Here is a 14,520-nt window from a genome sequence, read left to right as displayed (position 1 = left end):
AGTCTGGGAATGTGCTGTGCGCTGTGAAGAGGTGAATGCAGAAGCAGGGGCTTTCTCCAAAGCCAGGAGGGCAGCCCTGGCAGCTGCCTTGACACTTTTCCCCATGAGCCATGAGGAAGCCTACTTTGGAGGAACCAGTATGGTATGGCAGGGTTCCTCAGAGTTCGTAGGTAGGGAGAGGTTAGGTAGGGGCTAGGAGGTACTCTGAGATTGCTTCTGGTGTTGGATAGGAAATGGTATCAAACCTGCAAGTCAGTGGTGAGATGGTACCCAAAATTTGGCTCAGGCCCAATAGTCTAGCAGTCCTTATGGTATTTGGTGCTGACTGTTTCGCTCACATGGTTTCAGCACAGGTAGAGTCTGCTCCCCGACCCCCCAGCTCATTCTCACCTTGGAAGAATGGCAAGGCATTTTGTAGGTTCAAAGATAGTGCCAGCTCAGCAAAATTCAAACACAGAGTCCAACCTTCCCTGACTAAGAAAAGTTGATGACGGTGGCATGTCTCTCTGCCTAAAGGAGACCCTCAGTCTCTCTATTCTCTGGAAACCTAACGCTGTTAGGAGATTTTCCTGGGGCCCAGCTATGATTCAGGCAGAGGAGAAAGCGAGGTAATAAGGAGAGCTGCTGGGAATAGGGTGGGAAACAGTTATGAATGGAGAGTTGGAAAGCCAGTAAGTCTAGTGTAGTGGTAAAGAGCAGGAGCTCTGGGGCCAAACTGTTTGGGTACAAATCCTAGCTCTACATTTTACCAGCTGTGTGGCGTTGGGCTGGTTACTTAGCCTCTGCCTCAGCTTTTGTTTTTGTTTTTTTAATCTGTAAAACTGGAATCCTATCTACTGTTGTTCTGAGGCTTAAATGAATTAATAGACGTAAAGCACCGAGCATGGTGCGTGACACAGTTTTACATATATTGTGTGTATGTGCCGTTATTCCTGTTGTTGTTAGTAATGAGTTGAAGAAGCCATATGAAGTAGGTTGGTTGGAGCAGTAGTATCCACCAATTACAAGAATCAAACAATCAAGCAATACCATGAAGAGGTTCCTGTCATTTTAATTAGGTTTGCTATGAAAAGCAATAACCTCAGCTAATCACTCTGCCCTCCTCCACCTAACCCCCATCTCCCTTCATATGCACTTAGCACAAGAACCCAAAGGCCCTCCTCCCCAGAATCCTCCCCACTCCCATTATGGGAAGAAAAGTCACTAAATGGACTCAGCCTCCTCCGTATAGCATGAAACAGGATGAATAAAAATATCTTTAGGAAGAGTTTTGTTGTGCTATTATCTTAGGGTGGAGTCAGGGGCAGAGAGAGAGGCAAAGGCTGGGTGAGGTCTGGGGATCTCTCAGAGATCAGAATTGGCCTGAGGGGCACACAGCCCATCATTCACCCAGAAAGGGGGCTACATCTAAGAGGGCTGGGGCTAAGATGGGCTAGGCTGTATGCATGAGGATAAGGACAGCTAAAAATCCATTCTTCCTCCCCCCGCACCCTCCCTGGCTCCTGAGCAGGGAACAGAGTCACAATTCTCTCAAGGTTTCACCTGTGGTTCCTAGAACTTTGGGCAGGCAGTAAGTGGGGTATATCCCCTGGTGCTGCCTGACCCCTTCCCCAGCTCAGGGCTTCTCTCCTCCTGTGAGCACCAGGGCCTGCAGGATGTCAGACAGTGATACAATCCCCTTGACCACGTCATTCTCATCCACCACGACAAGTCGGTGAACCTGCACGGAGCAACAAGGGAGAAAAGGGATGTTTAGTGATGGCCTCAGTTAGGATGAGCCCTTCAACCCCTACCCACCTTGCCAAACCCCACACTCAAAGCTGCTCCCCTCAGCTCCTTCTGAGTCACTGGCCTCCCTACCTCTGCTTCCACCAGCCTGTTGATGATGGTCTCCAGAGTCTCGTGCAGGTAGCACTTGAGGACACCCTCAAAGTAATGCGATCGATGTTGCAGGGCTTTGGTCACAGACACGTCTAGGTTGTTGTAGGTCTTTTCTGCTGCCAGATTCTGGGGAGAGAGAGGAAGGTGCTTGCAGGGAAGCAAGGAAGCCAGCCCCCAAACCCTAAGTCCACCCAACCGCACAAGGGGGATTCAGGGCAGTTGTTAGCCATGCCCACAAGCCACACCCAACTCATTCCTTTTCAAATTGGATTTGAAAGCTTAGAAGCTTCTAAAACCCTTAGGTCCCAGAAGAGACTCTCTTCTTCTCCCTCTCCATATTCAACACCCCGCTCCTTTCCCTACCTCCCAGCCCCTCCGCAATCACTCACGATAACATCAAACTTGGAGTAGATGTCCACCACACGCCCTAGGGGGACAGAGGCAGATCAGCAAGGAGGATCTGGCATCCAAGCGTCCAAGGCCCCCCTTGCCTATAGCATCACCCTCCAGGCTGACCTGAGGAACAGCAGATTTTTCCCAGAACCACCCTGGCTTCCCTGGAGCCTCCCCTCTTGTTCTGCGCACTCTCTCACCTTTTTCATCTACTACTGGCAGTGCTGAGACTCGGTGTTGAACAAAGATGCCCAGAGCCACATAGACAGGGGTGGTGGTGCGGACCATAGCAATGTTGGCATAGGTGCCAATCTGTAGCTCTTCCAGAGACTTAGACATGAACTCTGGCTTGGGGAACTCAGTGATCTGAGGAGAGAACCATCAGCTTCATCTTCAAGAACCCCCACACCAGCCTTGGATAACCCTCCAACCCAGTATATAAGAAGTAAAAACCAGGGGCACCCAGTGGCTCAGTCAGTTAAGTGTCTGACTCTTGATTTCAGCTCAGGTCATGGTCTCAGGGCCATGAGATCGAGCCCCATGTCAGGCTCCGTGCTGGCTGTGGAGCCTGCTTAAGATTCTCTTTCTCCCTCTTCATCCGTCCCTACACCTCCCCTGCTCTCTGTCTCTCTTAAAAAAAAAAAAAAAAAAAGGGGCGCCTGGGTGGCTCAGTCGTTAAGCGTCTGCCTCCAGCTCAGGTCCTGATCTCAGGGTCCTGGGATCGAGCCCCGCATCAGGCTCCCTGCTCGGTGGAGAGCCTGCTTCTCCCTCTCCCTCTGTCTGCCGCTCTGCCTGCTTACGCTCTCTCTCTATCTCTGTTAAATAAATAAATTTAAAAAATCTTTAAAAAAAAAAAAAAAAGTAAAAACCAGGCTGAGGACACTTACAAACAATTTGAGGAACTTGAGGATGCGCTTGTGGGTGAGGATGTACAAAGTGTTGCCTGATTCCGGGTCAATAACTGGCAGTCTGTGGATCTTGTTTCGAATTAATGAAGAGACAGCATCGAACAAGCTGTGGGAAGGTGGGGGATAATGATGTCCCACAGTGCTGAGCTTGAGATGAATAAATAGCTTCTAAGAGTGTGTTTATAAACAGGGAAAACTAATGATTGGGAGAGGGGAGCAGTGTTCAAACCAGACCTATAGAGTGTGTGAATGTGTGTGTGTGTGTGTGTGTGTGTGTGTGTATGTGTGTGTGTGTGTTTGCAGAAGAGTATTGTTTCTCTTCTGCCCCTGGATCTTTGGGTACCTAGGGCTTTAGTTACCCTGGTGGCAAGGCTCTTCCCCTTCTGGACAAATGGGTAGCTGGAACGCACCTGGCATTAGGAGAGATGCACACGAGTGGTTTGAAGGAATCCTGTAGGTACACCTCTGAAGGGAAAAGGGAGGTTCACAAAATACCGGTATGGAAAACCATTTCCCAGGAAACTCTCCATCCCTTTTTCCTTTTACAACCCCCAGTTCTCTACATACCTCTCCAAGTTTCTATCTTATGTTCTTCCAGCTCATAGATCTGTACCTGGAAAGAGAAGCACAGGACTTGAGACTTGATCTCTCTGCTTCATTAACCCCTCGTAGTTTGCTTGGAAGAAAGGAACTAGGAATGAGGGACTTGGGTCATTGGGCTTTGGCGTCTTACCAAGGCTGATTTATAGTAGCGATGCAGGATATTGATGAAATCGGTGATGGTCAGCATGCCTAGAAGCCAAGACAAGATCCCTCAGCACTGCCCAAAGTTTCTCTCCCTGCCCAGCACAAGATGCCAATAATATTGTGTACCAGAAACTTTTGCCTACCTACAAAACTTTGCTTCTTACTATCCCACAAAGGGGCAGCTCGTACACCATTAGTCACCAAAGCAAAGAAAGCTTTCTTCACCTGTAGCCAAAAGAGAACTCATCACAAAGGAAAATTCACAGGGTGCAAGACTTTAAAAGAACAGGGGTTGGGTATGTTAGGGAAAACATGAGACTAAACCCATATAAGGACAAGGATATTACCCTTGGGATGAGATAGGATGAGAGTTTTTGAACCAGAGGCTCCTAGGAAGGGGGATGGGAGAAGAGGATTTCACCCACCTGCAGGGAAGTATCAAATACAACCAATTTGGAGCTTGTGGGAATCAGGTCATAGCAGCGATGAGACTTCATGAAGGAAGTATACACACTATTGTTGGATTCTGGGGTCTCTGCATAGGGTGGGATAGTTAGAAGCTTCCTTCCATGCAACGACTCACAATCAAAAGAGGCAGAAATTAAAAGTGTAGTTGTTCCAATATTTAGAGCCTGCTTTTTTACAAGGCCCCTTTTCTGTTTTGTTCCTATTGTTCCCAGAAAAACTAGATAAACCCCTTAGAAACTATTTCATACAACCCCCATCTCCAGGTAGGACTCTACTGGCTCCTCAGGCAAAAGATGGCTACTGAAACAGAAAATCTATTAATATCTTTCATTAACCTCTTCTAGTCTCAAAGTTTTTTCTCATCTTTAACTTAAATTTCCCCTTTCATATATTTAAGCACATTTTCACTTGTTCTCTTTTCTCAAAGACGTAATTAGGCTTCTTAAAATTCAAGTAAGCTTCTTAAAATTCTTCTAAGATCTGCAGATGAGAAAGTCATGGTCCAAGTTGGGCCATTTCAGATCAAGACTCAGTTGGAGCCCAGTGCTTAATGAACCTGGCCCCAAACGTCCTGAGAGTCCATCCTGGGATGACCCCGTGAATCAGACATCACCCCACCTACTCTAGACAAATGGGAGATCCTGGCTGTGTTTACCTGTCCATTCCTCTGACTTCAATTGCTTCCTCTAAACTGGAGAAGCAACCCAGAAAATAATCACCTGGATGTGCTATGTACTACGCTATGTGTACTTTAAAAATATCACATCATTTAATCCTTACAACAAATCTGTAAAGCAAATACTGTCCTCATTTTTCAGATGAGAAAAACAGGTGGGAAGCAGATAAATAAACTGCTCAAGGTCACACCATTAGTAAGTGGCAAGAAAGACTTAAACACAGACCTGAGTCCAAAGTTCATGATCTTAAAATCCTATGCCAGTTGTTTTTAGTGTTTAATTTCTTACCCGTTATAAAGGTACACTGTTTAAGAAGCCAAACAGTTCAAGAGATTTTGTTAAGAAAAACTGCCGTCCCTGGCACCTACTGCCCTGTCCTACCCCTCCTCAGAGATGAGACCTCTTTTAGCTGATTACTTTGGCACTTATTACTAGGGCTGTAAATAACAACCTTATATTGCTGGCTTTATTTTTCCATTTTGGGGCATTATCTATGATCATCCAAGGAATATGAGAATTTTTAGTTCTCCCTCCTACCAGGACCCCAACACAAACAAGCACTTCCCATCTCCCCATTCTTCCAGAAGTTAACCTATAATGTTGGTTACATTAGTATTTAAATAATTTTGACTGAATATTCCTTCTTCGGAGCTAAGCCCAGTGGTAAACTCCTGACTTCTTTTTTTCTTTCTTTCACAACTTTGTTTTCCCTGGAGTTAGTAACTGTCTTGTCTTTTTGTTTTTTATAACTAATTCAAGTATTCATAACTAATTCAACCCCAAACTCTACCAGTTGTTTAGATCTCCTTTCAAGAAATTCAGAAGCACTAGACAATCTATCAATGTAAACCACCCAGAGAAGTCTCTCAGGAGTCTTCTGACCTGCTCAAATCCGTGCTGGTTTGCTGGTGTGCACAGCTGTCCTCCGGAGATCTTCCTTCATCACCATCCAGGGGCCCCCTTTCATGTCTCTCCTGTATTGGCACTTCTGTGTCCTGTACTCTATGTTTTCATCTTTTTTTTTTTCTTCCTTGTTTTGGTGCTATACATCTTCCTGTAGCTTCCTGAGTAAGGGTGCATGGGAGGTAAATTTTTTGAGACCTTGCAGCCTGCAGGATATCTTTATTTTACCCTCATCTTTGATGTATAATTAGGCTGGATATAGAATTCTAGGTTTGGATTTATTTTCCTGAAGAATGTTGAAGGCACTGCCCCACTGCCTTCTAGTTTCTGGTGTGTTGAGAGTCCAAGGCAATTCTGATTCCTTTTATGTAACTTGTTTTTGTTTGTTTGTTTGTCTTCTTCTCTGGAAACTCAGGATCTTCTCTTTGTTTCCAGTGTTTTGAAATCTCATGATGATTGTGCTTTGGGTGGGTCAGTTTCATCCACTGTGCTGAATACTCAGTGAGTCTTTTCAATATGAAAACTAATGTCCTTCAGTTCCAGGAAATGTTCTTGAATTATTTCCTTGACTACTTCCTTCCCTCTGTGTTGTCCTTTTTCTCTTTCTGTAATTCCTATTATTTAGATATCAGACTTCCTAGATTGACCCTTTAAGGTTGTTCTTGTTTTATTTGGTGAGTTGTTTTTGTTGTTACTGTTGTTAAATAAAATACCTTATCTCTCCTAGTTTACGCTTCTTTTTCTTTTTTTCACTTCTTTGATTTTTGGGGCTTTTAAAAAAAGATTTTATTTTTTAGTAATCTCTACCCAACATGGGGCTTGAAATCACAGCCCCTAAGATCAAGAGCCACACACTCCACCAACTGAGTCAATCAGGCACCCCACTTTTTTTTTGAGGGGGCAGGAGGGGCATAGGGAGAGGGAGAGGGAGAGAGAGAATCTTAAGCAGGCTCCACGCCCAGCACAGAGCCCAGTGTGGGGCTCGATCTCACAACCCTGAGCTCATGACCTGAGCTGAAATCAAGAGTCAGAGCTTAACCAACTGAGCCATTCAGGCACCACACTTCTTTGATTTTTAATTCTACTTTTTTGGAGTCTTCCCCAACTTAATTTTCCAAACCTCCTACTTAGTTTAAAATTTTTGCTATTAGGGCGCCTGGGTGGCTCAGTTGGTTAAGCGACTGCTCCAGCTCAGGTCATGATCCCAGAGTCGTGGGATCGAGCCCCGCATCGGGCTCCCTGCTCAGCGGGAAGCCTGCTTCTCCCTCTCCCACTCCCCCTGCTTGTGTTCCCTCTCTCACTGTCTCTGTCAATTAAATAAATAAAATCTTCTAAAAAGTTTGTTTTGCTATTATATTTTTAATGTCCAAGAGCTCCTCTTTCTTTTCTGAAAATTCCTTTTTAAAAAAAATGACATCCTCTATTTGTTGCATGGTGGAAATAGGTTCTTTATCTGAGTTATATTAATGTTAATTTTTAAAAGTTTTCTTCTCTATGCATTGACTTCTTCTTTCCGTTGCTTCTTTCCCCTGCTTGTTTCTTCGGTTGGGGGGAGCAGTTTGGATCACTTTTCTTTTTATTTTAGAGGCTTTCTTTTTTTTTTTTTTAAACATTTAAAAAAAATTTTTTTTAAGATTTTATTTATTCATTCGAGACACAGAGATACAGAGAGAGAGAGCATGAGCAGGGGGAGAGGCAGAGGGAGAAGCAGGCTCCCCGCTGAGCCAGAAGCCAGATGTGGGGCTCAATCCCAGGACCCTGGGATCATGACCCGAGCCGAAGGCAGATGCTTAGCCATCTGAGCCACCTAGGCGCCCCTATTTTAGACGCTTTCTTTAGATGTCTGGTTATCCTTGGTTTAAAGGAGCATTCAAACCATATTCTAAGAGTGCAGTCTTTTTTTTTTTTTTAAGGTTTTATTTATTTATTTGAGAGACAGAGCACAAGAGAAAGCAGAGAGCACAAGCAGGGAGGGGGAGAGGAGAGGGTCAGAGGGAGAGGGAGAAGCAGGCTTCCTGCTGAGCAGGGAGTCCAATGGCTGGATCCCAGGACCCTGAGATCATGACCTGAGCTGGAGGCAGATGCTTAACCGACTGAGCCACCCAGGTACCCCAGAGTGCAGTCTTTAAAGCTGATTGGCAGCTCAAGTGTACACGTTAAGTCTTGTTGACTGTGAGCCGTTTAGATGGGGAGCATTCAATACTTGTATTTTTAGGGCTTTCCCTTCAAGGGGATTCTGGAGAAGATTATTTATTCAATCTTGTGCTTGGAGGGTGAAGTCTTTTCTGTAAGCATTCTGGAAATTAGATTAGGGAAAGGACTGGGATCTTGGCATCCAGTGCAGTTCGCTTTATGCTCCCGTGTTTAGTATAGTACTTCAGCCCTCAACTGGGCCTGAACCCCTCTCCAGACCTCCAGTCTTTGCCAGAGTTGGGAGGAGGAGTTTCCTAGCTGCACTCAGTGGAGCAGGGAGTCTCTGAATCTAACTGCTTCTTAGATCTCCAATGCTTCTCTTGGCTTTCCCTGCTGCTAGTCTGTAATTCAGTTTTCTCAGGTCTGCTAAATGATTTACCACTCTTGCATCTGTTTTCCAGCTTCCAATTACTATTGTCTCCTCTCTTATTCTCCCTATTCTGGTGGGTTTGTACCTTTTGAAAAAAAATCTTTTATGGTGGCTTTAGGAGGTTTTTGTGAAAGAACAAAAGTAGATGCATGTACTCCATCCACCATCTTTAACTGAAGCCCACTACTGTTTTTCAAAGGAAACCTCTTGTGGCCCCATGCTGCTGGCCTCTGTGGGACTCCAGTGTCCCAAGTGTCCCCCACCTGGGAACTCCCCTGCCTTGCCCGAGGTGGCTGGGCTAAGGAGTTCCCAAGAACATGCCTTTTGATGCTAGTTTAAGACATGTTCCACTGATAGTTAAATACCATCATTTTAGGCCACAGATTTATAAACATATTTGATTTGGCTTTCTCGGTATTTTAAAAATAATTTAAATCAGTTCCCCAATTGTAAAAATGTGGAGATTAACATAAAAACCCAAATTCTCAATTTTTTTCAAAATCAGATCTGACCACACTAGGCTTGAATTTCTGAACAGTGACAATTGACAAGACCTGGATAGTTGCTGCCTCCTTTTAGATACGATGAGATCTATATAGGCTGTCATAGTCATCTGCAGCCTACAGCACTGCTTGGTTCACAATTTGAGTTTTTGACCCTTGCCTTGGTGCTACTGCAAATGTACTAATATAAAATAGGCACTGATATCATGTGGTAGTACTCAATTATGAAGATATCACCCAGATAATTCAAATATGACTACATTAACTTTTTAGGATACCAACAAAATGAAAACAGAACATTTAAAAATTCTTGTGGAGAACTCACAGACCCTTAATAATACGTCCTAAGATCTCAGCCCATATTTCAATTCTCTAAGAAAGCATGTACTCCTAATGCCATAAACATGTCCTGGGAAGACCTAGGAGTGTTCCTGGATAAAATCCTTTAGGGCAGGTGCCTGTAAGTTCTGCTTCTTTCTAGATAGTCTAGGGTTGGACCATTCCATTCTAACCAGTTATTTGGGCAGGTGCTAGAATGCCTTCTCCTCTGCCCTGGATTTTAGGGTTTAGTGCCTCTATTTCTAGACTAGTTTTAAGGGCTTTCAAGGCCTTTCTATAATTTCTTGTGTACACTCAGTGGCTTTAGGGAGCTCACTGGATGATAAAATCCTAGTGGCATTGTTTCTGGGCTAATCAGAAAATAACAGGCACCACTGATACATGGTTAGCCAGCCCAGAGTTGCCTATGGAAGTTTTCCCTCAAAAATTTCAGTGGTTTGATAACTGAAAATATTAGTCATTCCCACCCTGCCCAAGATTTATTCCTGGGTGATCCTGCCAAATTACTAATCCTGATTTGTTATGGTTTGGCACATTATCTGGCCCAGTTTTGATTTTTCCCAGGGGGCATCCTGAGAGAGATTCAAAAGCACCGCTGAGGACAAGTTAGGATTGGGCTATTGCTTTCGTAGCGGTTTCCTTTCTTCAGTAGACTTACCTTGAGGATGCTCATTTTCCAGAGCTGGGGAGCTATCTGAAGAAGTGACCTGGAGAGAAAAGAGGAACAAAGATTCAGACTATGCTAGGCTCCATCCATTCTGGCCAAGCATGATGAGAAAGGCTGGTGAACTAATGATGTCATTTAAAGCACCATAAGGCCCTCTTAAAATATTATCTCATTTAATCATAACAACCCTGAGGTAAATACTATTATTAGCCTCATTTTCACAGATTAGAAAACTGAGGCTCAGGAAATATTAAACAGCCTGCCCAAGGTCACATGGCTGAGGTAGAACAGGAGCTTGAACACATATCTGTATGGTTCCAAAGCCTATGCCCTTATATACCACAATGCCTAATGAAACATTAGACTTAAAAGCTGAGACTAGAAAATCTAAGAATCCACAAGGTTCTCACAGATCTACTTTATAAAAACAAGGAAGCCAGAGAGACAGTACTGCTTCCCCCCAAATACTAAGCCTAGCTGTAGACACCAGAATCATAGACATGCCCCTTTACCATTAAGAGAGGACCACATCAGGGGTGCCTGGTGGCTCAGTGGGTTAACCGTCCAACTCTTGATTTCAGCTCAGGTCATAATCTCAGGGTCGTGAAATCAAGCCCCACATCGGACTCTAAGCTGGGCATAGAACCTGCTTAAGATTCTCTCTCTCTCTCACCCCTCACCCTTCCTGCGCGGGTGCTAAAAAAAAAAAGAGAGAGAGAGAGAGAGACAGGACCACATCTAGGGAGGATCCCGGCAGCTGACTGTCACAGAGAGCTAAAGCTTGAATGACTGAGGGGTGGATGAGGACAAGTGTTTTGAAACTGGGGACCTGACTCCTCTTAGCACCTTGTGAGTCAAAGGCTCCTACAGCCTAGAGGATGCTGGTTTTCCAAGCTTCTTTGACCATGACAGTCTGACATTAGAGTGCTTTGAATATAGAGAAACCTTCAGAACCATCTCTGGGCTCCCTCAAGTGGGAACATTTGGAAATTTCCTTGTTATCTAGGAACCCAGGAGGGGTCATGCTAATTTTAATCCACTGGAATCAACAGATTTGGCTCCATTTATTCTGGGTAACATACCAAAACTAACTTAAAGGCATACTTCACCTACATAGCTACTGTAGTAACACGAAATTAAAGGCCTTGGCTTGAACCTGGAAGGTTGGTGGTAAACAGGGTCAAGTTGGCAGGACAGCTCTAAATTTCCCTCCCCTAATGGCCCAGGGTGGGGGCAGGAGGGAAGGGGAATAATCACCCTCTCTTCTCTCTGGGCTGCATTAGACTATCAGCTTGGCCTGGCATTTTGGCAAGGCTATCGGAACAACAGCCTCATCACTTATAAGTGGGAGAGAGGGCTGTTCAGTGGTAAAGATACACACATGATAATATAGTCTCACAAAGATCTATACAAAGACACAGAAACAGCTACTTGTGTAGCTGTTTATTATACCCATCACATAATACTTATATCCTGCACTGTGCTACAGTTTTTTAGTTTATTATCCATCCAAACAGGTTTTAAATTCCTGGAAGCCTAGAACTATTTTATATTTCTTTGTATCTAGCATGGGGTTCTACACATAAATCTCAATTGTTTTGTTTTTTAACTCTCAATTGATAATGACAGTGATGCACACTCCCGTGAACAGAGAGACCTAAGATTAAGTTACAGGGAGAAAGTGATGTACAGGTAGAGATACAGAAACCTACACAACAGAGTCAGGCATTACTGAATATGACTTTACCTCTCTGCCTGTTTCTCCACACAGGAGGATAATTCTGTCCACTTCTCTCTGCTTTTAATAATATAGGAAACCTGAGAAAGTACCACTGTAATACATGAGTACAAAGTATTATTATAGAGACACAGGCTAGATCTGACACATGGACTCACAGTTTCTTCTGACTCCTGATCCACATTTTTCTCAAAGATTTATTTATTTATTTTAGAGAGAGAACACGCACACGCTGGGGGGAGGGGCAGAGGGAGAGGGAGAGGGAGAGAAAAATTCAAGCAGACTTGGCACTGAGTGCAGAGCCTGACATGGGGCTTGATCTTATGACCCTGAGATCATGATCTGAGTTGAAATCAAGAGTCAGATGCTTAACCGACTGTGCCACCCAGGTGTCCCCCCCCCACCCCTCCGATCCACATTTCTAATTGTTTGCTGGATAACCACAGATGTCACAAAGACTCCTCAAACGCTTCAGTACAAAACAGCATCTGTCCTTTCATCCTATTATTCTTACTGGGGCTCCCATCTCTGTTTTTTTGCATTGCTCTCCTATAGGTGCCTAGGACTGTAGTATTGATTCCTCCAAGAATGAGCTATGCCAATATGTCTGCTTAGAATCGCAGGGCAGGGCATGACCTAAACTTGTCCTTAACATCCATCAACTAAGCTGGTATGTTAGAAATGTCTCAAATCCATTTCTCTCCTTTCCACTTTCACAGTTTTAACTTAGGCTTTTACCTCTCACTTCTGCAATGTTCTCTAAATTGGTCTCCCTGTCCTAAATCTATCTCCTTTTCATCTTTCATGCTGTCTCCAAGTTCTCTTACTAAGCATCTCAGGTCTGTAAGGGACTTTTATCTCCAGCAACTAGCAGTTCACTACTTTCTGAAGTGGCTCCATCCATTTGCAGAAGCTGTTAAGAACATTCCTAAAGCACACTCGCTGCCTTGCTCATAGAGCGTCCATGGCTCCCCTTATTACAAAACAAAGTTCAAACTTAGCGTGGTACGCAATACCTTCAACCTGACCTCAGCCTACTTTTCCAATCTTTTCTCCCACTGCAAGCAAAATCTAAAGCTCCAGCAACATCACGCCACTGGCTCACCCTCAATTAATCTCTACATACCCCGATTTCTATGCCTGTGCTCACACTGTTCTCTCAACCTGCAATGCCCTCTCCTAGGTTCATAGTAATTTCTCCCTCCTCTATGCTTCCACAGTCCTTTGTTTGCGTCTTGATGATAGCATTTATTACAGTCTACCTTCGATAACAGCTGTCACTGGTTTGCCCTCACCCCCACTCCAGGCAGGCTGAGCATTTTCAAAGCAAGGGTTTTCTTTTCTTCTTTTTAAAACAATTTCTATTCCAAGAACCTAATCAATACAAAAAGTGTGAGGACTAAATTAGAAGAGCTATATAAAAATGTTTTGTAAACCATAATACATTTGTGAGTAAAATAAAAATTGATAACGTTATTTTGCCGTTAGTGGAACCAGACCTTTTATTCTTTATTTATTATTATTATTTTTATGTAAACTCTATGCCCAACATGGAGCTAGAACTCACGACCCTGAGATCAAGAGTCACATGTTCTCCTGACTGAGCCAGCCAGGCGCCCCAGACCTTTTATTCTTGTTCAAAATTCTCTTAATCTGTAAGAGCTGATTCCCTTGCCCGGGTGCCCAACTGCAAATCACTTTACCACTTCAGTCTGTTTTCTCCTTTAGAACTTGAGGAACAGGACCTCTCTGCAGGCAGAGAAAGGGTGTGGTAAAGGAATTACTATGGGCATGGGACTGACCCAAAGAAAGATGAACCTGCCAGTAATAGATGATAAAAATCAAGACACGGAAGAATTACTCTGGCCGACAGAGGATATTTGGTTCCAGAGTGCTAGAAAAAGGCTCCTGAGAGTGACGGTGGATCCAAACATGTAGCAGGCTACCTGCAACATCTCTGGGAGGATGACAGGGACCTGCCACAATTGTTCAGTGCCTGCTAGCCAAGAATGATCTATGCCAACACGCCTGCTTAGAATCGTAGAGCAGGGCATAACCTAAACTTGTCCAGGGACACAGTGGCCTCTAACACTGAAAGAGTCCCTCCTTCAGGGAGAGCCCACTTTCCAGTCTTATTAAGGCAATGTGACTTCGCTAGACATCTCGAAGCAGCATAAAAGTCTTTCTGATCTCCCTCCTGCCAGCGCTTGCAGGGCTCACACTCAGACAACCGGGGGCCAGGTGCTACCCGCAAGCGGGAGTCCCTCGGAAGCCCCTTGCCTTACCCAGGAAAGCCGAATCACAACCCTGCTCTCTCTGGCAAACCTCTAAAGGTTTGAGGTGCTCAGAGGAAAGGAGGCCCGAGATCGCCGAGGTGTGCTCGGGTTCCTAACGGAGAGCAGAGTCACTGCCAGCTCGGGCTGAGAGTACCACCGACGTAAGGTAGGCACCGCGCGGCCCAGTCCTAGGAGATGCGCCCAGCGAAGGAGCGGAGGGGCAGGGTCACGGGATAGGACAGACACCGGCTTCTCGTGCATCGCCGGTCCCTGCCCAGGCCTCCCCGTCCCCTAACGAGGGTCTTGGGCTCCACAGCGCCCCCCGCCGCCCTCCCGTGCTCCTCACCGTCTCCATTTCAAGGGGGCGCGGACTGAGTTCGCTCGCTTTGGGTAGCTCTCTGGGAGCCGGTCGGGAGGGGCGGAGGGGGCTCAGGCCCCGCCCCACGTCCGGTACCGC

General features: G+C 45.0%; 1 protein-coding gene across 4 annotated transcripts; it reads right to left on the bottom strand.

The window, feature by feature from the left end:
- Positions 1–1,028: 1,028 nt before the first annotated feature.
- Positions 1,029–14,520, bottom strand: PRKAG1 (protein kinase AMP-activated non-catalytic subunit gamma 1). Of its 4 annotated transcripts, XM_027593496.1 has the most exons (13): positions 14,410–14,513; positions 13,050–13,161; positions 10,041–10,089; positions 4,355–4,464; positions 4,073–4,154; positions 3,916–3,974; positions 3,750–3,795; positions 3,593–3,647; positions 3,162–3,288; positions 2,475–2,640; positions 2,271–2,308; positions 1,861–2,007; positions 1,029–1,720 (listed from the first exon to the last, which is right to left on the bottom strand). In XM_027593496.1, exons 4-13 carry the CDS (start codon positions 4,424–4,426, stop codon positions 1,616–1,618), a joined length of 897 nt encoding a protein of 298 aa, XP_027449297.1. In that variant the 5' UTR covers positions 4,427–4,464; positions 10,041–10,089; positions 13,050–13,161; positions 14,410–14,513; the 3' UTR covers positions 1,029–1,615. The 4 variants fall into 4 exon arrangements, with proteins under 4 accessions (XP_027449297.1, XP_027449295.1, XP_027449299.1 ...); XM_027593494.1 differs by lacking the exon at positions 13,050–13,161 and having other exon boundaries at positions 14,410–14,520; XM_027593498.1 differs by lacking the exon at positions 4,355–4,464.

The sequence above is a fragment of the Zalophus californianus genome, chromosome 9 (genome assembly GCF_009762305.2).
Source record: "Zalophus californianus isolate mZalCal1 chromosome 9, mZalCal1.pri.v2, whole genome shotgun sequence".
Taxonomy (NCBI): Eukaryota; Metazoa; Chordata; class Mammalia; order Carnivora; family Otariidae; genus Zalophus; species Zalophus californianus.
Note: the sequence above shows the minus strand (reverse complement) of the source record. Positions and strands in the feature narration are given on the sequence as shown.